The sequence below is a fragment of the Oreochromis niloticus genome, linkage group LG20, assembly GCF_001858045.2.
Source record: "Oreochromis niloticus isolate F11D_XX linkage group LG20, O_niloticus_UMD_NMBU, whole genome shotgun sequence".
Classification (NCBI taxonomy): domain Eukaryota; kingdom Metazoa; phylum Chordata; class Actinopteri; order Cichliformes; family Cichlidae; genus Oreochromis; species Oreochromis niloticus.
The window spans coordinates 15012409-15038120 of NC_031984.2; the positions used below are offsets into that span (position 1 = coordinate 15012409).

Here is a 25712-nt window from a genome sequence, read left to right on the forward strand (position 1 = left end):
AGAGAGCCTTAGTACGAGGGACAACAACGTCACATTAGAAAGGTAGGCTATAGTAATGGTCCACAACTATTTTCAGTTGCGGATGATAAAGGATTCAGAAAGTTGATTCATGCAGGCCCATATGACAGAGAATGTGCATCTTCTTTTTGTTTTCATATTTTAATTTATATTTAACACTAGAAGTCCCAGGCTTTTCTAACCCTCTGTCAGCCAAGTGAAAGCTAACTTGGCTAGTCTGTTAGCATCAATTCATATGTAAATTGGGTCGTTACCTGAGAATTGTGGAGGGGAGTGGGGGTGTGTGAATGATTGCTGATTTCTAACTGCCAACTGCCTCTTTGTTTGTGTGTGGGGAGGGGGAACTGCTAAAAGCTGTGAACTTCATTTTGTGTTCGTCTTGATGCATTCTCAATCATCCAGGAAAATAAATCTCCAAAAGATTTATTGATAAAAACAGTACAAAAAAAACAAAACAAAAAAATTTTCTACAAAAACAACCATTTGTACACATATTTACAGATAATAAGTGAGTGAGTACATTTCAATCACTCACAATCCTGGCACTGCCATGGTATCTGTAGTCTGCATTTACCACATGTGTATCTGTAGCAGTGAACACATCGCACAGTGGCATGATTGTTCTTGCATCTGTGTTTGACCTGACACGTGGCTCTTTTTCCAGGGCTAGGTGTGGAGGGTTGTGTCCGAAGCAACTGTTCTTTTTTTGCCTTCTTCCCAGCCATTTGAGAGTTAGCCAACTCTCTTGCAAGCTCCACCAGGAAGTCCACCTGTCTTTCCTGCGTCCCGGTGCATGCTTGATACAGCACATGTGCATTCAGTGCTGCCATGCCAATCATGTTATAGAACACGGCAACTGGCCAGCGCCGTGTTCCTCTGTGGACCGTGTACTCCCGCACCATCAGGTCCATCACATCCACGCCACACTTTGTGGTGTTGTAAAGGGTGACAGTGTTTGGCTTCCTTTTGGTGGTGTTATCAGTCTGAACCACGCTGTGCATGCTGCTAAGAATATAGACTGTCTTCTTCCGTTTGGCCGCATACGCCGTCAGCGTGGTAGCAGAGGCTGAAAACACCTAAGAAACAAGATAAATTGTTATTTCCATAGCACTTTTACACACAATGAAACACATGAACATAGAACCACAAAAGACCTGCAGCCTACCTGAGTGGTGAATTCATTGCGATCTGTGTATCTAGCGGATTGAGGAATTTCCCGGCGAATCTTGTTGACTGTGCCGAGGACGGTGGTTTTCCGTCTAAGAATTTTTTGCGCAAGTGAAAGCGGTGTGAAGAAATTGTCCATGGTAACATTTCTGCCCTTGTCTAGGAATGGTTCCATCAGCCTCATCACTACATTTTCAGACAGTCTCTCCCCACTGGGACGATTGGGGTCCTTGCCAAGATATGGGAGGACATTGCAAATGTACTTGGATTTTAGGTCGCAGGCCACCCAAAACTTGATCCCAAACTTGTCAGGTTTACTTGCAATACACTGCAGGAAACAGCACCGAGTCTTTGATGGGAAGAGCTGTTCATCAACGGTGATATGTAGACCAGGGTTGTAGCACGTGATGCAGTTGGTGACAAATGATCCCCACACACTGGAAACTGCAGCGAACTTATCAGTCTTTGCTCGATCACTGCGGGTGGACCTGTCATCAAAGCGTAGGTGTTGCATGATGTCTTGGAAGCGGTTACGCGGCATAGTTCCAATGATCTGTGGGTTTCTCAGGTTTGCTGACCAGCAGTCACGTAGTGATGGAACCCTAGTAACCCCCCGCAAGATGACAATTGAAATAAATGCCATTAGTTCAGGGAGGTCCATGAACCAATGAACATCCTCCGTTTGCTGTGCATGTTGAATAGTCCATTCTTGAATGCTATGAAGCATGTCAAGAGTGATGAAACACAGGAAGCTCTGAAGGCGACTCAAGATACTTTTCCTGGCCTTAGCCGTTGGCTCTCCATCTGCAGCGTACGCTTCTATTGAGGTGAAAGGGAGACAGGTCCCCACCTGTTCTTCACGCCACACTGTGCCATCTTTCGCTGTCTCAGTCCCCAAACAAGCTCTCTTTTTAGGTTGAGAAGCAGTCTCCTCATCTGCAGTGTGAACAAATTCAAATTGTGAGCAATGGGAAGGTCCAACGAACTTGCAAATGCATGCATAGATACTAATTATAATTCCAGTATCTCCTCCTCTGTATCGGAATAATGTCTGAAATATCTTACTTACTACATCCACTTACTTGTTTGAAATGAAATAGGAAATAATATGAAATGAAACCTAACCTGAAGAGCTTGTAACCCTAACTCTAGTTGTATCTTTTTATTTAGGAAGATGTTTCATTTCATATCATTTCCTATTTCATTTCAAACAAGTAAGTGGATGTAGTAAGTAAGATATTTCACCTTCCCATTGCTCACAATTTGAATTTGTTCACACTGCAGATGAGGAGACTGCTTCTCAACCTAAAAAGAGAGCTTGTTTGGGGACTGAGACAGCGAAAGATGGCACAGTGTGGCGTGAAGAACAGGTGGGGACCTGTCTCCCTTTCACCTCAATAGAAGCGTACGCTGCAGATGGAGAGCCAACGGCTAAGGCCAGGAAAAGTATCTTGAGTCGCCTTCAGAGCTTCCTGTGTTTCATCACTCTTGACATGCTTCATAGCATTCAAGAATGAACTATTCAACATGCACAGCAAACGGAGGATGTTCATTGGTTCATGGACCTCCCTGAATTAATGGCATTTATTTCAATTGTCATCTTGCGGGGGGTTACTAGGGTTCCAACACTACGTGACTGCTGGTCAGCAAACCTGGGAAACCCACAGATCATTGGAACTATGCCGCGTAACCGCTTCCAAGACATCATGCAACACCTACGCTTTGATGACAGGTCCACCCGCAGTGATCGAGCAAAGACTGATAAGTTCGCTGCAATTTCCAGTGTGTGGGGATCATTTGTCACCAACTGCATCACGTGCTACAACCCTGGTCTACATATCACCGTTGATGAACAGCTCTTCCCATCAAAGACTCGGTGCTGTTTCCTGCAGTGTATTGCAAGTAAACCTGACAAGTTTGGGATCAAGTTTTGGGTGGCCTGCGACCTAAAATCCAAGTACATTTGCAATGTCCTCCCATATCTTGGCAAGGACCCCAATCGTCCCAGTGGGGAGAGACTGTCTGAAAATGTAGTGATGAGGCTGATGGAACCATTCCTAGACAAGGGCAGAAATGTTACCATGGACAATTTCTTCACACCGCTTTCACTTGCGCAAAAAATTCTTAGACGGAAAACCACCGTCCTCGGCACAGTCAACAAGATTCGCCGGGAAATTCCTCAATCCGCTAGATACACAGATCGCAATGAATTCACCACTCAGGTAGGCTGCAGGTCTTTTGTGGTTCTATGTTTATGTGTTTCATTGTGTGTAAAAGTGCTATGGAAATAACAATTTATCTTGTTTCTTAGGTGTTTTCAACCTCTGCTGCCACGCTGACGGCGTATGCGGCCAAACTGAAGAAGACAGTCTATATTCTTAGCAGCATGCACAGCGTGGTTCAGACTGATAACACCACCAAAAGGAAGCCAAACACTGTCACCCTTTACAACACCACAAAGTGTGGCGTGGATGTGATGGACCTGATGGTGCGGGAGTACACTGTCCACAGAGAAACACGGCGCTGGCCAGTTGCCGTGTTCTTTGACATGATTGACATGGCAGCACTGAATGCACTAGTGCTGTATCAAGCATGCACCGGGACGCAGGAAAGATGGGTGGACTTCCTGGTGCAGCTTGCAAAAGAGTTCGCTTACTGTCGTATAGCTGGGAAGAAGGCAAGAAAAGAACAGTTGCTTCGGACACAACCCTCCACACCTAGCCCTGGAAAAAGAGCCACGTGTCAGGTCAAACACAGATGCAAGAACAATCATGCCACTGTGCGATGTGTTCACTGCTACAGATACACATGTGGTAAATGCAGACTACAGATACCATGGAAGTGCCAGGATTGTGAGTGATTGCTGAAAATGTTGAAATGTACTCACTCACTTTTTATTGTTATTTATAAATATGTGTACAAAAGGTTGTTTTTTCGTTTTGTTTTCTGTACTGTTTTATCAATAAATCTCAGCAACAATGGAAATACACCCATGTGTGTTGATTTCTCCCTAAGGCAAACTGAAACACAAGTTTCCTTGTAGCTCAGGAAACTAACCACTCCAAGTGGTTCAGCATGGCCCCACCTTATTTACATAACAAAAGCAGCTGTTCACAGGTGATTAAGGATATTAGCTAAAAGCCTACCAGCCATTTGGCTCGACGGTGGGTTTTAAAGGTAGAAAAGCCAAATGGCTCTTCTCTGGGACTTCTAGTGTTAATTGTGTTGTGGTTTGCAGTGTTTTGTGTTGTTTCACTTTAAATTTGTTTAAAAGGAAACAGCTGAAAATTTAAATAGTTAAAAGTTGAAATGTGAATAGTTGGTTTTAGTATTATATGATTTATTTATTACATTTTATGTGGAGTGAATAAATAAAAGTATATTTACAGTGGCCCCTACAGACAAAGCATGTACAAACTTCAAAACACGTACGAACCCTGAAGCACGTAAAAACTCCAAAACACGTACAAAACACAACAGAAGTGCTCCAGGATGCTAGGCGCACTGTTGAGCTTTTGGTACCTAGTGGCTACACAAGCCAGCAAGTACCAACAACCGGATTTGGTGTGTGGTAGTAACAGGTAAATGAACATTTTTTTTTAATTATTTGAATATATATGAGTGCTTGTGTATAAATACACAAACAATACACATATGCTTTCAATTGTGTAATTTAAGTGATCTAGGTAGCTCTGTTTTGGAAGGTCAGTGACCCTAGAAATGTGTTTTGGAGTTTGCACATGCTTTGGAGTTTGTACGTGCTTTTTGGAGTTTGTACGTGCTTTGTCTCTAGGGGCCACCACATATATTTCTATATAAACATATATAAATAAAACCACTTTTTTTTTACATTAGTAATTCCTTTTGTGCATAATTTTATATTATTGTTAATAATAAATTAATTAAAGCAACAAAACAACCTCAAGAGCTGGTTCGGAACCGAAAGAGCCGGCTCTATTTAGTGAGCCGAGCCGAAAGAGCCGGTTCTCTAAAAAGAGCCGGAAATCCCATCACTAATGGGGACTTTTCTCCAAGCATGACATCCCAGTGAAAACAAAGCCACACCCTCAGAAAATAACCAGTTCATCCCAAGCGAGGAGTGCTCAGACCTCTACACAGGAGAAACCAAACAGCCGCTCCATAAATACATGTCACAACACAGAAGAGACACCTGGACAGGACAAAACTCAGCTGCACATCCCCACTCACATCATAAATCAGGTGATCTCAGTAGGTCACATGATAAAGTGAGGCAAGTTCTCACAATGGTTTCACCTGAAACCTCTGGTGATAATGACCCATGTCTTTTTTCACACCTTTGCTCATGTGATGAGGCACATGACTAGTAGTGGATCAACAACCCTCTGAAGGGACAACTCTTTAGTTCAATTCAATTTTATTATTGATCTTATTATTAATAATTTTATTGTAAATTATAATTATTTTATTATTTTATTATTACTTCGTCCAGTCACTTTCTTTCCAAGCTCCTTGAACAATCTGATATGTAAGACACTTAATTAGGTACGCTTTGGTAATATGAGGCTGGAAACATTTACCTTCAGGACTGCTTCAGTTCTTCAGGTGCTGGAAACATTCCTCTGAGATTTTGGTCCAAGAAAATCAGTGTCCACACCTTCCCCACCACACAAAGGTTGCAACAGAAAGAAAGACTCATCAAAGCAGTTTTTTTCACTCTTCTATTGTCCAGTTTTGGTGAGCCCTTGTAAACTGGAGTGGCATCCAGTGGGATCTTCTGCTGCTGTAGGTTTCAGCATGTTGTGCATTCAGAGATGCTCGTCTGCATACCTTGGTTGTAATAAGTGGCTATTTGAGTGAGTGCCGTCTTCCTGTCAGCTTGAAGCCGTCTGACCATTGACCTCTGGCATCAACAAGGCACAGAGAAGTGCCGCTAACTGGATATTTTCTTTTTTTGACTGTTCACTCTAAACCTTCGAGATGGTTGTCTGAGAAAATCCCAGTAGACCAACAAAAGTTTCTGAAAGGCTCAGAACAGCCCATCTGGCAACAACACCCATGCCACATGCTGTCATGTGACTGATTAGATATTTGTGTTAACAGTCAGTTGATATACAACATGTCTGTAATTCAAGTATAAGAAGAAAGAAAATCATTTGAATCCATTTAATATTTATGCAAAGATAGGTCAGATGAATAATTGGGTTTTTTTGGAGCATGAAAGTAGCATCATACGTCCAGTCAAACTCTTCTTTCAGATATTATTTTAATTGCATTGGTGAAGTTTGGGGGCTTTATTAAGGTATGTAGCATCACTGGAAGAATAAAGGTTGTTGGGCTTTACTACTTGAGACGATGCATTTAATTGTTTTTATTGTTGCATTTGGAAGCACAGGGCTTCCACAGCTAATTTGTAGAAAATGCCTGTAGAGAGATAAATGCATGCAGATAAATCCCTGTTCATAAATGTCGTGCACGTCACATAACGCCTGCGAAGTTTAGAGTGACCTCAGGAGATGCCTGCCTCCGCTCCTCACTGATCCCTCAGACAATCTGCACAACACGTCACCATTCTGAGAGGATTGCAGTGCTAGGATTACACCATTTGGCATTTTTCTGGTTGGAAAAAAAAAAGCTTAACCACTTTGATTAGAGAAAAAAAATGATGACGAAAGCAGATCAATTCAGGATATTTTGGGGCTGATTATGTTGTTGTGGGATTGATGCTGCTGAATCATAAATAGACGAAAGATTATTTGAGGACAAAGATTTCTCGCAGCAACACACTGTGCAGACCAAATGTTAATGTTATTGCTCTCTATCTGTGGCAGATTTACAAACAACAAAAAATAAACATATTTAGTTTATTTTTGAATCTGTGTTATAATTGAAAGAGAAACATTGCTATTAGGGGGATTACACAGCGTTCTGCTGGACAGTACTACTGTGATTAATGTGTAATAATGTTTGTTCACATCATAATCAAAAAGATAATTTAATCAGTTGTTAACATTAAAACATAAATAGCATGCTGCCTGTCATTTACAAACCGGACAGAAAATACTCTCATTCTTTTTTTTTCTTTTTATGTATTTAAAATCATCTGTATGTGTTGGAGGGCGATCGTGGGGACAGAGAATATTTCTGTTTTATTGCAGTGTTCATATAAAGAATGCTTACATATGCCCCCTCTACTCATAAAGACCCCCATCAGCTTCATTTATGATGTGTTAATGTCTCCAGCTAGTCAACAAACAGGTTATTAAAATAAGATTCACAATACTGATATTTATTTCAGGTGTAAAATGATGTGATAGCTTGAAATAAACATACCACTTGTATCCTGTTAGGTAGTTATGGTCATAACCATATTGGTTAGGATGATTGATGAGTGATCCTGTTGGTTGACTCCCACATACAGAAAGCATGGCTGTGGGCCTTCCTATGACCATCATCCTAATATCAGAATTTTAATCAGTGCTATGAAACTGCTTTGCTCTATGCTGATGCTTTTTACATTTTCATTGACGCAATTACTGCTGACCATGCAGTCCTTAGACTCCTAAACTACTTCTACTTATTCTTCTTTCAGTTGATCCTTCTAGAGGTTACAACAGCTGATCTCTAGCATCCTTCTCTGTCACACAAACACTCATCATCATCCTTTTTGCATCCACATTGTTGCCCTTTCTGATGAAAGCCAGCAGCAGGAATACACTGGTGTAGTCTCCTCGTGACTGGGTTATATTCCCGAAGTCAAAACTTTAATTTGATAGCAAACTAGATTTATTTGTCCAGAATATGACTGTTTGTGAGCTCTCTTGACTTTTCACTGGATTTTATTCTCATTTATTTGTGTAATACAGCCAACCAAAGATAAAGCAGTGTGTCACTTTTGTTCTGAGTTGTGAACAATCTTAAGCCACATGAGCACATTTTAGCGTGTTTGTTTGTTTTAATATCACTGACATATAAGAGAAGACCACAGATTTTTACACAAAGTAGGTAATTTATCCCTGTGCTGCTTATTATTACAGCCAACCACCTTTCTTATGTGTCTTTTTTTCATGTTTGTAGAGTTTTAGTTTAAGAGCCAAAACTGTCTCATGAAAATATTAGGAGAGGAAGAAAGAGATCCTTACTCATATCCTGAACATCATTTAAATTTATATTTAAATGCAAAAAAGGGATTTATTGACCTGTTCCAGATTTTCCATGCTAACTTTGTTCTTTCAGCTGTTCTTTGCCATCCAACTCTTATTAGCTTTACCTGTGGAGTAATAAATCATGACCGGATTGTTGCATCATCTGCAATATATCGTTATACCAGCGTTACCAAAGAGAAATTGGACACTTTCTTCAGTGAGATATCATATCATATCAACAATGCCTTCACGTTCTTTTCTAGACAGCGGAGATAAAATATAAAAAACAGAGAGTCTGTGCAGCACAAACATCTGACACCATTCAATTGTAAATCAACCATATAGTAGTTCTGTGTGAATTGTGTAAGTTCCTGTTACAATGCGCAGCATGATCTTGTGTTGTCGTAAAATTAAAGCAAACGTACTGAACAAATATTTTTGCAACTTTCAAGAAGTCAGATTTTTCTCTCAAGCTCATTTTCAAACATTTCATCTAGAGAGCACAGCAGAAAGAAACTCCTTTTACAAGTCACTTGATACTTATGTGAAAATGCGAAATCCATACTGTTCAATAATGACCCCTCTTTTTTATTAAACCCCCTTCAGGGGGTTCTAGAATCCCATATGCAAGGATCTGAGGTCATCTGGGGGACAAGTCCGTGAAAACAAAAAAACATACGACTTATAGCCATAGGCATGAAGAAAATTAAAAAGGTTTGAAACCAAATGGCTAACGTATGTGACATCGCAGAGCCTGAGTTTAACGAAAGTGGGAAACTGCTTGTACTGTGCTACAGCTGCTGCACTAAACAGCAGTGTGTGCCAGCAGGAGCTCTGGACGCACATGAAATTTGGCCTCCCTTGGTGAGATGGAACATACACAATTACACTATTAGCTTGGCCTTGCGCATAATTCATCAACTGGGCTTCTTACTTGCCACTTCATCCCTCAGCCACTGTGCTTAAACTCATTTCAAAAGCCCTCTTCATTCATTAAGATTAATTAAAGACTCTCAAGGACAAAGAAAAGGGGATGTTTGGCAGTCCCAGAGAGGCTGTATGTTCAGTAGCGGCTCTCCCTTTGTTCAAAGTGCGATTAGTACATCATGAAATTGTCAGCATATAATCAGTGATAATTTGTCATCAGTCACCACCATTAATAGAAAAAACGCACAGTGATGAGAAATGAAATGGTCTAGATTATTTCCATATGCAGTCATTACTGTAGTATCTAATAATGGCAACAGCAGGATAGCCTTTACTCAGTAAGGAATAACAATAATTTCTACTGAGCTTTGCAGCTTTGTTTTGATTGAACTTGATCAAGCCTGCTGCTCTTACCTTCAAAAAGTTTTTTATACAACTGCCCTATGTGAGATTAGGGCATAGGTTAGGTTACAATAAGGTAACTGCTTGTGGTGATACAATAGGATCAGACAGAGGGCAGGCATATAAGGAAAATACTGGTCAGGATATGGTTTGACCCCAGAATAACACCAACCCACAGCTTTACCAGTTTGCTTTACTCTCACCACTCCTATAGTCTTTTTATTGAGCCACAGCAGGAAGCCAGGTCATATTATTGACGCAGGCCTCTTGAAGCTGTGTGGTGCTTTTAGGGTTAGGGTTGGGGTAATAAATTGTAGGTGATAGCAGGCAGATGGTTTGAAGAAAAGGTCTAAAGATATTTTCCACCTTTGAATGGCTCCAGGTTGCTGACAAATTCAAAACACCTCTGTCATATATCCATCCTACAAACTGCTCCCAGAGCACCATATTAGGCATAAATCTGTAACGTAGGGCCAGTGCAGCTGATAGTACCAACGGTAACCTGCAAGCAATGAAGGAATTTTTCTTTCTCTTCATGAGCTGAGCATCCTACATCCCTCCAATAAATAAATGAACAAATTAATAAGTAGTGCTTGTGAACGCAGCATGAACATTAACTGTTCCCTAGCTTCTTAATCAAAGCTTAATTTAAGTGGCACCTATGGCCCATTGTTCAGTCTGTTCTGGCATTTTGCTCCTACCATTTGTGGACCAAATTAATTTCCCGTGGTTGTTTTTCTGTTTAATGCTTAATGGTGATCTCACCCTACTGCTGTCTTGCTTTGGCTTATTTAATTGTGTTTTAGCTTGACAAAATATTTTAAGTTGTTCATCACATCTGTGTTTTATATTTTTAACTGAGCTGCCCTCAGTTAGGTTATTTATCTGTTTTTTTGTGAGTTTTTCTTTTAGAAGGTAGAGGGGCAGAGGGAGGGGAGGCACTTAAATCTTTAAATCTTTTTGACGCTGTAGTCTTATTTTTTATTTAATTTGTTAAATGAATCATTAAATTTAATCTACCATGCCTCGCTTCATCAGTAATGAGCTTGTGTGCATTAATGATTGGTAACTGCACTTATTAGGGTGATATTTCCTATGCTGAAATCCCTCAGGTGGTGTTGCTTGCCTCCTTTCTTCCAGTTGTTTTATGCCAACCCCACCAGGCTCCCCCTCGTTCTTGTCCTCTGGGATTAAGTATTTCTGATTATGATTCTGTATGTTATGATCAGCAGCTAGTGTAAGCGTTTTTCAGGTGCAAGACGATTTAGATGTCATCTCAGCACTTAGTTGACAGAGTTGAATGAAACTAACAGTAGTAGGACAGGCCCTGTGCTTGATCAGGGAAAAAGTAAAAGTGGATTTCAACCCAGCTCTCTTTGGCCTTAATCTGCAGGATTAGGGCATCAGAAAGTTCACTTCAGTGTGCTGAAGTCTGCATGCATAGAAATGTGTTTACATGTGTGTGTGAGAGTGTGTGTGCATACTTTCTTTGAAGAAAACATACGTTTAAATTGAATGTGCGTGCATGCTTTTGTACATCAACATAGATGTGAAACAGTCGGTGAACTCTAGTATGCAGGGCCACATGTGCAGCAGCAGCAGCAGGCAGCCGGACGGGAGGGGAGAGAGCTGCCCGTGGGTTAAGAGCTAAAGCCGCTTGGCCCAGATGAAGATGGCTCTCAGGCTCTCTGCCAGTCAAAGCCTCGCCAACAGCCCACTCTCACTGACAAGTCAGGGGAACGGCGGGACAGGTCACACGCACAATTTGTATATATTTACGGTATATAACAGGAAGTGCAAAGTACGATGCCTTAAGAATGATGCCTGTACTTTAAATGTAATTAAAAGTGAAACATTTTATATGAAATATTGATTAAATTACCTACTGGCTATCAAAAGGTGGCAAACCCACAAAAAATATCACCTCACTTTGCAGTTTTCGTCATTTCCATAGAAGCCTTTTTTTGCCTTGGGTTTTACACCCCACAACTTTACTGCTTTGATTCATTTTCACAGCTTTTGTCTGATCATTTTCAGCCACAGCAGGCGTCCATTTTCAAAGAACCACACGAAAAACACCCTGAACACCACTCTCTCACAGGGCCTGGCACCAAACAGCAGACAGGCGCGGTTAATGAATACAGTGATGCATTTAACGGCTAAGAAAAAAAAACGAATATCATCTCAAACCCCAATGGAGACCAAAACAGAGCTTAAAGAAAAGTAAATATTGAACCTAAACTCTACTTTGTTGCTCAAAGTGTAACTTAATCCAGGATGTTTCACTGCCATCTCTGATTGAAAGTTTTACTGTTTACTGCATTACTGATGGGAGTAGCTCTGTTCTCTCAGTACGCACAGCAGGAGTGACATCATAAAACCACTGGAGATCAGGCTGGGCTGCTCTTTTCCTACGTCACAGTTCGAGTGCACCATTTGTCTATCCCCCTCCCCTTTCTGAAATGCTTTTGTACAAATATGCTATGCAAATCTATTGCACAACTAGACAGTATAAAACATGTATATACAAAAGATACAAAAGAAGTAGCTACTGTGAGCCATTGGGCTTTATACTGCTTCAACCCCTTTGGTTTGTAAAGTCCTGTTCTGAATCTTCAAGTTGAATGTTGTTGCTGTCACCATCCTGGTCCAATTGTCGACTTTTTTCTAAGAAGAAAACTGCGTGACGTGTCTGACAGACACAGCAATGGCTGGTCAAATTCTCTAAATGCATTCATGAAACTGGTCCAACGAGCGCTGCACCAAAAACCTTCTTGCAAGTGCTTTGGTCACTAGCAGACTGCTTTGGCCAGCTTGTCTGGAGAATGTTCACCTTCAAAGTAAAACTTGCACCTTTTGAAATATGTTTGTTGCAGCAATGAGGCACAGCTTTTACTCTGAAGGTAAATGTCTCCAGTGTGCAGCAACCTTTGTGAGGTTTTACTACCACTCAGAGATTAAATAGCGAGTCTTTCAGACAAGTTGGTGTCTTCTCTGAAAATGCGCATGCAACAATCTATTAGCAGCAAAAAGGGATCATAAAGATGGTTTTGCAAAGGATTTCCACATCTTGGGATCCACATCTTTCCTTAGCGACCCGAAGACCTGTGTGACTGAGGTCTAAGTGTTTACAGAGCAGAGGGCTTTTTTTCCCATAGACTTCTATATGATCGTTTATTGCAACCGGCAGTTTCAACTGCTGATGGCTGCAAGTCCCAGGCACTTTCATGTTGGTTTCACTTTTTAGACATTAAAGTTTCATCCATCTTTCATAATTTCTGTGGTTATAATCTAATATAACCCCATGTGTTTTAAGCACGCTCACTCTCATGCTTGCAACATTATTATTCACTTCCCCCCCTTGATTTTTCCAACATTCACATTTTCTATTTCTCATCTTTTAGTCATGGTGGAGTTAGATTTATTTTTTTATTTTTTTTAAATATCAGATGAGCCAGAGTGAACATGATGTAATGTGTAGCCGTTTTCTGGATCCTGTTGTCAGGATAAAGTCTCTCTGAACATCTGCCAAACCTCAGAGATCATCTAACCAGAGTTGGACACACAGTTCACAGTGACATAATGTCAAGAGTACTAATGGTTTAGAAAAAAGCCTTTCTCTCTTCATTTCATCCATTAAATGCCAGTTGTGTTTTTTGCCATGCCAGGCAGGTGGTGTGGATTAGTGATGCTCTCTAAATTTCAGTACAAGATATTATAGACGGTTCAGATTAGAATATATCATCAATGAAGCCACAGGTTTGGGTTTCCTTTTTTACTTTTAACCATCAACATCATGCATTTGTTGTTAGTGTCTTCCTTAATTGCCTAATTTTTCTAGTGATTCTTTACATTACTCACTTAATTATCTGTATATTTTCTTGATTAGCTGTCATCCTTTTTTCCTTCTCTGCCAGAACCAAGCCCTTCTACTCTTAAATATTTCTGTCTACAGCTGTGTTATTTTGCATTCCTCAAAAAAATGCAATTTGGCTGAATTATGGAGTCTTTTCATGACCACAGGGATATAATAATAGCAAACTGAAATGTGATTCCAAACCAGAAGGGTCCAGACTTGGTAAAGTTAGAATACATTTAAATATAATTGACATAAATGGTCTATTAGAGGTTAAAACATAAGTAGATAAACCTCTTAAAAGAGGGTGTTTTCATTACTACCTATAAATTTCCTTAGATCATTTTCAGTAGGACAAAATATATAGAAAAAGTGTTGCAATAGTATCTCTTCCACAGTTTTCTAGGAGGCAAAAAGTCTTTTGGCACCCGAGGACAGTTCAGCCTGTGTGGAAACAGATTTAAGTTTAGAGATATGCAAGTGCAGCCTGTAGCTCTCATACAAATAATGGGCTACGACCACATAGGTAAATATTTCAAAACGGTGCAAGGGGCACTGTAACAAAAGAGCAACAAACAGACAGTAATGCAATCTGGACTTCTGTCTAAAAAGAACATCAGAAGCGATGCTTAATCTCAGGAGGCAATACTTTGTCATCTGATGTGCATCCTCTCTGTCTGTCAATCCCTCTCCATCCGTCTCTCTCGTGATGAGATGGATGATGATGACTGCGGGTGAGGGAGAGAAAAAGGGAGGGAGGAAGAGAAGGATAATACCTTCTGAATACATGATGAATGTATTCATCAGGCTTAAACTGACTGGGGGGGGTGAGTGGTGTGCAGAGACAGAGAGAGTGTGCATGTGAGTGACACCGAGCACTATCATCAGCTCTACCCTGCAGCCGCTCTCAGTCTCTCTATCCTCTTCCCAAAGAGAGACAGAGGAAGTCACGCAAGTTAAAAGAATACAAATACACAGATTTCCTTTCTCTCGTGCAGCCAGAGGCAGGAGGACAGGAGCTGCGAGACGCAAGAGTAAAGCGCAACTTGTCTTTGGCTGCTGCCCACCCAGAGCTTTTTACTCAGCAACAAGCTCAAGAGCGGTGCCGCTCAGTGTGCTCAGCCTGAGGAGGACAGAGGATGCTAAACAACATGACAGACTGCGAGGAGGGAGAGGGGGGACCCAACAGCCAGGGTGAGTGACGAAACCTGCTGCCGAATGATGAGAAGGGAGTGTGTGTGTGTGTGTGTGTGTGTGTGTGTGTGTGTGTGTGTGTGTGTCAGTGCGTGGACACACGTGCGTGGATCGGTGCGTCAGTTTGCGTTTGTGTGTGGGTCTCAGCGTGGGTGCTGAAAGGGAGCGTGCACGTGTCAGTTAATGAAAGTTAGAGAAACAAAATGATGTCAATGCAGAAACACATAAATCTGAGTCATTTATTGTATTTGCATGAGACCTTTGAGATAGTAACTGGTTTATTTTTAGGTTAAATGTCTGAATAGGACTGAATTAAGTCCAAGTGGAGGTGTCTGAGATCAGTCTGCTACACCTCCACTTCGCTCTGATGCATTTCACCTCCTGAATTTCATATGTAAACCTCCATCTGCTTAAATAGTTCAGAAATGTGCTTCTTTTTAGCTGATTGGCTGCTGCTTTGCGAAAGAAATAAAAAGGCTGGTTTAGTCAGAAGCTCAGTGATATATATGACTCAAATGTGGTCCAATTCATCCTGCAACTGTAGATTTATACAAAAGGTTCCACAAGAAAAGGTTCCCAGAAGACTTGAGTGCAGCCAGAAAAAAACAGCTTTTCTTTCTCAAACTCATTCATGTCTTTTCCCATCAAGAACATCTTACCCAGGGGGCAATGTCAGCCTTTCATAAGCTTGCAAATGTATGGCTTTGAGTGTTTAAATGCATACTGGGTTTGCTCAAACTTCCATGCAAATATTTTAACATGTAACATTTGCTTTCATACAGTATTATTAGCAGATGAAATGATTCATTTCCTCTTTTTTTTTAAATATGTTACCGGTCCAAACACTACAAGAATGCTGACCATTGGTCACAGTTGGCATTTCCCCCCGTTTTTGGACATTAATTATTCATGAAGATAATTTTAAGGTGCAGCCGTGGTTGTAACAATTTTTTTCCCCACTGTGTTTGTGTTCACGTGCGCACCGTCATCAGGGAGCCATCCACCAATTATGTAAAGCAAGATAAATCATGCACCTGTTATTAAGACAAATTATTTTTTTAATTATGTGAGGGGGTTTTTTTATATTTGAGAATATGTTAAGTCTGTATCTGCGCCATTTGAGTTTCAATCATTTAGACCTAAATTATCTTAGTGTGTTTTGATTATTTCCTTTAAATATGACACCTGTCATTTACATACAGAGCAATATCACTGTGGCTCCTTATTTTGATGAATTCTGTTAATTTAATTTGATATGGCCCTATTCTGAGTCTTTGTCTTAAATATACTTGTTCTTTTAAAAGTCACATAATGGGTGTTGTTAAACGATTATAGGCAACAACTCTGATGTGTAATAGGAAGAAAAAACCCACATGAGGATTTCATTCTGCTTTGTTCATCTGGGCTGATTTGGCACTCCACTCAAGGCCTGTTGTTTGAAAAGATTAGGGGAGAAAATTGGATTACAAGAACAGTTTATTTCTATTCTCTATACACTATAACTGAGTGTAAACTCTGTTTGTTTCTCCATTTTCTAAGAGCTGAGCATCAAGATAATCTCTAAACCATATTCACTGGCTACATGTTTTATACAAATACTATTATATGTGTTTTGCGATACTGGGAAAGATAGTTATGATGAGATTTCCATGAGATGAATCTTAATTTCACAAAATTAGAGGTGATGAACACAACAACAAGGGGGAAAAAAAAAGATTATTTTTTTTTCAAATTTAAAAAAAATATATCGTAGATGTCATATTCTTCTTCGGAAAAATAACTAAATAAGAAAATTCTTTACATCGAAAACTGCATCACACAAAAAAAAATGGCTTTAGTCTTCAAATATCTGTTTACACTGTCCGAAGTTACTTTTTATCTGTTTTAATCTGTATTCATTAATCAGTAACTGTTTAAAAGCAAAGGCTTATATCAGCATTCCACCCAATCATGCCAAATCCAGGCCTTCTCTTTCCACTTATATAAATATGCACAGACACTAGAAGGTGAAAGCGTTTTCCCCAGATCTCTGAATTCCTGAAGGACATGGCTAGCTTGTTTTTCTCAATTCTTTGCAAGACTCATGAATCCATATATATGTATGTATATACAAATAAGCAAATCCTGTCTTTGCTAGAATTTTAACTCCCTGTGCACTAGAGGGACGGTGACCTTTTGCTTTTTAAAGGTCATGATGTGAGCGACACCATCACACCACAGGGGTAAATAATGAGGTGGCATTTAGGGTGCATATGCAGGCCCGCTGGACTTTTATAGAGCCACACTATATACAATAACGACTGTCCAAGCCAGGAAAACACCTGGAAGTAAATAAATACCATCTAGTTGTGGCGAGTTTAAAGTGAGAACAAGTGGATGGATTGATGAGCTCCCTGGAGCCCTCACACTGACCACAGGCAATCAGAATTAATGGGTTCTAATCAATAAGCTCACCAGGGGGGACTGAGGTGAGATGAGGAAGCTATTTTTAGATGAATCAATCCTGCTGCAGGTTTAAAAATACTTAATTTTCTTATGTTGTACAAAAATATTTGTAAATATTGAGCTCAATACTGATGAACCCTCTTTTAGCTCTCTCTGTAACGAACCTAAATTACATTCATAACTCAGTTTCACTCAAATTTTCATGTAAATAAATGCCTGTTCCAAACTAAATGTAATTAAATTATCTAAATTAAAGGAACTCATTATGGCTCCATTCAGAATTATAGTTATGACAGGTTTACTGTCACTGATGCTTTAACATGTATGTAGCAGTCTACTCCTTAAATTATAGCTGATAATATCTCCTCTGTCCACTGTTGGCAAATAAAAGTAGACTGAAAATATGCACTTACATAAAGAGGCAAAACTCACAGAAGGTCTAAGCAAATATAAACAGACATCAACTGTCTCTCAACATTAGCCGTAACGTGACAGAAAGACTATATTATCATAGTGTCGCTTACATATCGTAAAATTCTGCGTGTATGGCAATTGTTAAATGTCAAATGTTACTGTACCAGCAGGGTTTATAGCTATAGCCACCAAAGTGCTGTTTGTATCATCTATAGCAGATGGCAAAGGAGATAAATGAAGGTCAGAGGTTAGCATCTTACCATAAAACTCATAGACGAAAACTAATATAGATTGTAAACCTTTTAAAGAATAAAGCAAAGCTACGTAAAGCCACCATATTGTATCTTTGGATGGAACGCATCAAAACCAGCAACCACAGACACGTTGTTTAGTTCAGTTACTGAGGAATAGATGTGAGTGTTTATTTGGCACCTTTTAGTGGGCGTTATTGCAGCTGAATGCTTTTTGTTTTTAGCCAAAAAGCCGTTTAATTGATTTTAAAGTTTTCCATAAAAGCAAGACTGTAGTTGTTGCTAATCATCTGTGCCTCTGTCATCAGAACTGTTGGTCCATATCAGCTCATGGGGATTTCTATGAAGTCAGAATGACATTAAAATTCATTATTTGAAGGCCCTAACTGCTATATCTGCAAAAAAAACAAAAAAACATCTGAAATAAATAATCAGGGCAGCATCAAAGTCAGTCGGACTCATTATGTGTAAGAATGCCAAAAATGCATCTAAATGTTGCTGAAATTGTCGATTTTTTTTTCCATTTTACTTATCTTTGAAATCTTCTTCTTTTTCTGCAACACTTAGATGAGGTGCCAACTCCCCCAGGGTTGAAACAAGGGTCTCGCAGCCAGCTGGTGGCCCTTATATCAATCACTGCATGTTACTGACATTTATCACTTCCAACGCGATCGTTCTGACTAAATTGCTTCTCTGAGCTGCTCCCGCTGTCACGCTCTCAGGTGACTGACTATCAGCTGACACAACAAACCACACAAGACACAAATCGGTTGATTGTACTTAAAGGTGTGCGCTGGCATTTTTGCCAAATAGGAAGAGAAGCAGCACAGTTTGAGCACTTGCTGAAACAGTTTTATACCAGAGTGAAACATCAGTCTGATTTCATCCACTGACCGTTAACCCCGGGCACTATCGGCTCTGTGTTAGCTGCAGCTTACATTGCATCAGATTATATTTTCATTCGGCTGAGCCTTTTTTGAATTTCCCTTGTCGTCTCAGTGGTCTAGGAGTCTGTCGAGCTCAGCAGGGGCACAGAGTTGCCAAGCCATCTCTGACTTATTGTTTGAAACTGTGTATCAGCATGTAAGTGGGCATCTTTCAGAAGGCAGACAAGCACCAAATTGTTATTGTGTTCCTTTGATATGTGTTATATTTGTTCACCTGCACTAAAATTAATGCAAATCAATCATATCTGTAAGTGGTAGTCTCCAGCCAAGGTGCAAGATTAGAAACAATGCAAACAGCTAGCCTGATTCTTACAAAGCTAATGAGTATGTGCAAATATATCTGCCAGAAATATTTCACTTTGTACTTTGTTAACTAGCATTTTTTATGTTTAGATGGGCAGTTAAGTAATTTTGATCTGCTCCATTAGAGTGAATCTTAGCTATATATGTGCATTTATCTGCTTCTACTTCTGTTATAAACATTGTACTTTCTGCTCCATGCCATTTATTTTACAGCTTACGTTGGTGATAATTTTGCAGATAAGATACATTATTATTATGAATTATATTATTATAGCAATGATACAACATGCATGATTATGAAAAGTGACACATAATGAGAATGTTTGCTCTAGGTACTTTACATTCTGACTATAAAACATGCATAAGTAATTTTTTTTCAACTATGCAAATCTATTATGCAACAAAATTGTGTTTTTTTTACAGAATAAATCAGCAATAGGATATAAGGCTGCAATTAAGCCTGAAAATCTCTCTCAATGTCTTCTAGATTTTTTTTTTGAATAATCTATTTTTTTATTATGTATTTTGATTTCCTAGAAACATCCCCACTTAAGCACAACGGTTAGTATTTTGCATTGTTGCCTTACAGCAAAAAAGACACTGGCTGACTTTCTGTGTGGAGTTCTAGATTTTCTTATGAGGGTTCCTTCAAGGTCCTTTGACTTTTGCCCACTTGGCAATTCTTCAACTCTTGGCTATAGGTGTAAATGGTTCTCAGTCTTATTTGAGTGTCCCGTGACTGGATAGATTCATTTAGTTTGAAGCATTTGGAAAGACAAAGTTCGCTGTTGTCGTAAGAATATTTTCACTATTGTTAGGCCCTTCTGTTCAGTGACACCTACTTTCAACAACCACTGACTCACTGAGGCTTATTGAGACAACGATCTCAGAGGTCAACAGTAGGAGATCCAGAAACAGTGTGCCTGAAATGGAGAAAGCAAAGAGGCGATAGTGACACATCTCTCTTCTAATCCTCCCACTGAGCTACAACATCTTTCCCACCAAGTCATCTTAGATTGGAGATTATGAAATACAGAGTGGTCTAATCCTTTCTTCCCCATCATGTTCCTTCCCACAGCTCGCTCTCAGCAGTCCAGTCACATCACCCTGTCTGTGGAGGAATCTGAGAACATCTTTCACACAAACTCTCTCTATCACAATATATTGTTGTAATGGTTTCGAGACAAAAAACTGCTAGAAGTTAATTACATTTTATATATTCAATAATCTGCTGTTGGGTGGGGTGCACCCAAAACTGCTGAGTTAGGTATAGGAAATGGATTTCAGGTTTTTTATTACTAACCCTGCAAATACAAATAAGATACTTACTGTCACGGTTCTGGGTCCATCGGACCCAGTATTTTGAGTTTATTATGTTTTGGTTTACTTTTGCATCATGGATTATTCTTTATGTTTCTCTGGTACTTTGTGTTTCAGTTATCTTGGTGTTTTGGATTGTTTTCTCATTCTCTTGTGGTGGTGGTGATGATGGTTGTTATTAGAGTTCATGGTTCTGTTTATTCCATGCTTTAGGATTTGTGGTTTCATGTATTGTTTGAGTTCCATGTGGTATTTTCTGTCTCTCAGTGTTAAGTCTGCGTGCTTGTTCAGTAATTCATGTTTCCCGTTTTATTGTGAAAGTCTTTGTCTTATGTTAGTGTGTGCAGCTTGGTTCCCCCGTCTCGTTAGCTCTGATCTCTCCCAGCTGTGTCTCCCTTCCGTTGCCCATTCCCTCATTACTACCCTGTGTATTTAAGCCCTGTGTTTTCCTCAACCCGGTGTCGCGTCGTACCATCAGACTATGCCTGTGTGTTTCCATGTTAGTGTTCAGTACTCGCTACCATTGCTCAGTTTATGTTTTGTTTTCGTGCCAGCAATAAAGCTGAGGTTTAAGTTACAATTCAGTGTCTGAGTCCTGCGATTGGATCCACCTCTCCATCTGCCTGCACACAGAGCCCTGACACTTACACAATACTTTAAAATGCAACAACAAGGGAGGCCTTAACAAAGTATGGTATATGTGATGAGATACCAGTGAGAAATGTGTCTTACTGTTGCTACAAACTAGAGACCCACCGATTGACCATCGAGGGATCTGAATCAGCTGATGATCAGCGTTTTTCAAAGTAAACCACATGTGGACCAGCAACACTACTCAGACACTTAAAACCCTTCCTTGAGCTGAACATGGACATTTTAAAGAAGCTAAAACAGGAAAAGTGGACGAAGCTAAAGCTATCAAGAGTTTTTGTGCGTGACACAAGTGAGCTGTCAAAGTAGTTATGAGGAAAATTGTGGAGATGAGTAAAAAAGAGAAAAGATCATTGTTCTGTTATCTGATGAACTTATAACTTTGTTTTGTTATATAAACCTGATGTACCTGCTTTTGCTTGGTAAGGTCAAATATGTCTGGTAAAGCTGGATGGACAGCAGCTCATTTATGTTTATTATCTGTATTTCTTTCCAATGGCAAAGCTTTCACTATCTTGTACTTTGGGATGCATAAAAAAAGATTGCTGTCCTCGCATCTCTGAAAGAAACCAACTGCACCTTCTGTGTATTTTGGATATGGGGGCGACACTCTGGTGTGCATGCATCACTGTGGCATTCCTCTATCAGCCTACAGGCCACAGTGAGTGTTGTCACCTGGATAACTTGCATATTAGTGCAAGTGTGATAAAAATCAAACTCTATTCTTTTTGTTTGACTTTGTCCAGAACAAAGTCTAATGACTGAGATGCTACTTGCAGCTGTAAGATTATTATCCTTATTAACACTTTCCTGTACTTCTTTAATGTGATCGAATTATACAGAAGTGCACTCTGACTCATATATTAGATCTCCTCATTTGTCAACACCTGTTTTATGTCTGTGAACAGACATAAAGAAACGGGAGGGACGCAAATAAGACATCCTCCATGTAATATGATAAAATCATCCTCATTGACCTTCATACAACCTGAAGTGTTGTGGATGAATCATTTGATGTTCCCTTGCCGAGAAGAATAAACTAGCTGAGTGTTCAGATGAGTCATCCTTTTCTGGTTCAGCTTTTGATTTTCTTTTTCTGAAACGAGTAAGCTGAGGGCACAGTTAAGTAAAACTTTTCTTTAGAGCTTGTTCCACTGAGGTCATATGTGTGTTTTCCCACCTACCTTTACATCATTTTTTTCACCCTTTGTTTCTCAGTGTTCTCATTGTCACACTTTCAGGTTCTGTGTGTTGATCTGCGAAGAGGAGTGATATCTAACAAATGAGGCACCCGTTTTAGGTGGAAACCTCAGACAGAGCGAGAATCAGCGGGTACATTATGGCAGTACTTTCTATAAACATATGCGCCTTTCTACCTTTCTAATACACAAAAAATTAATGTAAAACTAACACGTAAAACAGTAGCAAAGTTAATTTTATTTCAGCTACAGTTGTCATTACTGACAAAGTGACTTAAGGGTAGAAAGACCTGAATTGGGATAAAGAAATAGAAACCAGTTCTTATAAGAATGAAAGCTGTAACTGTTTATTTAAATGTCTCAACTGAGTTAAGACTGTTCAGCAACATGGCTCAACTCAATAATACCACACTGGTGGGACACAGTCACTTACTACAAAGGACAAAATGACCAGACTTAATGAAGCAGTTCTAGCGTCCTAAAACCAAACCAAACTGTTTTCTTGAGAACTATCGGAAAATTTTACTCAAACTTAAAAGTTCCGTCTTTTGCAAAATGCACTTTTTTACAGTTTCTCTCAAGAAATACGAGGGAAGATTAATAACACCGTCACATCTAAGTGTAAAAAAAAAGAGCAGTTAATGGACAGCTATAGGAGGTAGTTGACTAATGGCACAGTCACAGAGAGTAAAACTGGGACGCCAACCTCCTTGTGACTGGGAAAATGATCAGTGGTTGCCACTTTTGATGACAAGGCAGTTGCACAGGTCGTCTGGTGGGAGGCAACCTGTCTACAAATAATAGCAGCCTGACTGCAATCACTTTCAGACAGATTGGGAAAGGTTTGCAAATAATCACAGTCTAATTTAGAAATGCAGACAGATTCCCAACACGATCACTCTGAGTCAGTGTAGAGTGATTAATGCAACTCCTCTGCGAGGCGTCTCCAACCCTCCTGCTTTCCAGCTGATTTCCTATATTCCTATATAAAAGCCAGATTGCAGACCACCTATACCATGTTGCAGTTAAATTGCTATTTGTTTCTGAACTTCTGTTTCAAATGTGAATCTCTTTGTTTACAGATGGCAACAGATTTGCAGCAGAGAGCGACAGATTTGCAGTTTTTGCTGATTTATCACAGATAATCACCATATTATCACAAACAGATTGTATGTAATTGCCAGCTTGACCCCATTTAACTGCAAACTGATAGCAGACTGATAGCAGACTGACTCCGTCCTACTGCAGTGCAATTGCTGTCTTGATGCAACGAAGTCACTGTGAAGAAACCAACTGATTGCAAAAAGTCACAGATCTAGGCCCAATCTTCATGGGAATTGTTTAAAAGCAACAAAATAACAAGCTCCCTGCACACGGTTGTGATATTACACTTAAATTGTTTGCAAAGATGGGAAGTCAGGTTAACAGTGCTGCTGTCTGAATTTATTGCCCTTTGGACAGACCAGTGATGCTGTTTCCCTCTTTTCCTCTTTGTGCTAAGTTAAGTTAAAATATCAGCAAGAAAGCAAATAATTGCATTTTCCCAAATGGCAAACTTGCTTTAATTGACGCAGAAATTGTGATCCAACAAGTATATGACTGGCTAGATAGATTTATACACTACATATATAGTACAACACTTTAGCATGTAGTGTCTGTATTCCTGTGCACGTTCTCACCATATTCAAATCTCTGGTGGCTTACATAAGTGTCAACAACCACATGAACATGGTGGTCTCATTAGCTGCAGAGTTATACAGGGAATGTCAATTTTCACCATGTAACCAAGTTTTGTTCTGTTTGCCAAATACTTGTATGTGTTGGAAGAGGAGATGTGTAAATTGATTTCTTATGCAACAAGATTGGTTTGTTCAACACAAAAAAGCTTTACATCTGGAAATTCTCAAGCCGGTGTGAGTGTTCTGTTTATACCTCCTTATTTTTGTCAAAGTGTTAAGATCTGTTGACAAGTTCATAGAAGTTCGTGTATTTACATTTATGCATCTTGGGACTTTTGCTTCTGAATTTACAGCCAAGCAAACAATGGAGCTTAACGCAAACACATGAGGGATTTTATGAGTTCAAGTACTCACTGCATATACAAGCTTACAATAGGCTCAGACGATTATTTTGGTGTCTATACTGCTTAACAAGCCTTTTGTGATTCATCCATCCATTTATCCATCCATCGTTTTGCCTCATCCATTTGCTGGAACCTATCCCAAAGATCATGGGGTGAGAGGTAGTGTAAACCCTGGATAGGTCTCCAGTCTGCAGAGCCGACACTTTCGCTTTCACCGAGGCGTCACATTCACACCTACAGGAATTTTAGAATTGCTAGTTAACCTAACATGCATGTCTTTGAACTGTGGGAGGAAACCAGTGTACCATGAGAGATCCCACACAGGCAAGGGGAGAGCATGCAAGCGCTGCACAGAAAGGCTTCAGCCAGCCAGTGCACTCAAACCTTCTAGATGTGAGGCAAAGTTATCAGTTTTGCCAATATTTTGTCAAACAAAGTATAAATGCACAGTTATTACATGCAGTGAAGCATGAGAACCTGTACCAGACAAAATGTAAGTCAAAAGGTGAAATGAAACCAATGCTGTCTGCCCCACAGACTACACTGAAGCCATGCTTGCCTTGTATTGGAAATTAAGCATTCATTTTGATGCCTGGCTGCTTTTGAGAAGCCAAATTCCTGTACCTTATCATTTCACATGTTTAAATCACACTCTGAAGATCCTCCTGATAATCCCTGTAATATCTTATTTCACTGACTTCCATTGGATATTGGAGTAAATTGGGAGCAGTCTTTAATAAAGAAATAATAAACGTTATATTATATGTGTGTGTGCCAGACAATGTACTACAAATTAAAAGCACTGAGGCAAGACGGCGAATGATCTTGTCTCACTTAGTACATATGAAATGGCATATCAGTGCCCTCCCAGGAGAAGGGAGGGGAAGAAGGGAAAACCACATTATGAGCTAAAACTAACAAACAGTGTAGTTCACTGATGTTTAAAATAAAAGTACAGTGGAAGGTTAACCTTTAACTTTTATCATTTTTAACAGAAATAATTAAATTTAATTCTTCCATGCTTATTTGTGGAACAGACAGACACAGCAAGCTATGTGCAACACAGTGACAGAGGCTCTCAGTGAGGAAACAGAGTTAAATTACACAAATAACTTCATGGAATTAGCTTTAATTCCTTGGTTATAGCATGCGAGGTGAAAACGATGGAGGAATGTGTGTGTGTCTGATGTAATTGTGAGGCTGCTGTGCAGCTGATTGGTGCAGTTCTCTCACATGCAGAAGTTAATTTCTGCTTTTCTCTTTGGCCTTCAGCAGCTGCTGGATAATCCCCTTGAGCCTGTGTCCTATTAAGCTTTTAAAAGCCGGTATAAACTGTTCATTTTTTAATAACCATGTCACATCAAGGGTACAAATCTGCACCACCCACTGCCTTTCATCTGCACACTGTGGT

At 39.8% G+C, this 25712-nt stretch overlaps 1 protein-coding gene across 5 annotated transcripts in view; it reads left to right on the top strand.

Annotated features, from left to right (window-relative positions):
* The window catches only part of slc12a5b (solute carrier family 12 member 5b), a 56437-nt gene continuing 30725 nt past the window's right edge, over positions 1-25712 (top strand). Inside the window, exons 1-2 of one of the 5 annotated variants that reach the window (XM_019350181.2) lie at positions 1-42; positions 14493-14688. In XM_019350181.2, coding sequence (XP_019205726.1) covers positions 14634-14688 — 55 coding nt within the window. In that variant the 5' untranslated portion in view covers positions 1-42; positions 14493-14633. Of the gene's footprint in view, positions 43-13343; positions 13398-14308; positions 14689-25712 lie in introns of those variants that run through there. The other 4 variants (XM_013276232.3, XM_019350182.2, XM_013276227.3 and 1 more) reach the window with 4 other exon arrangements.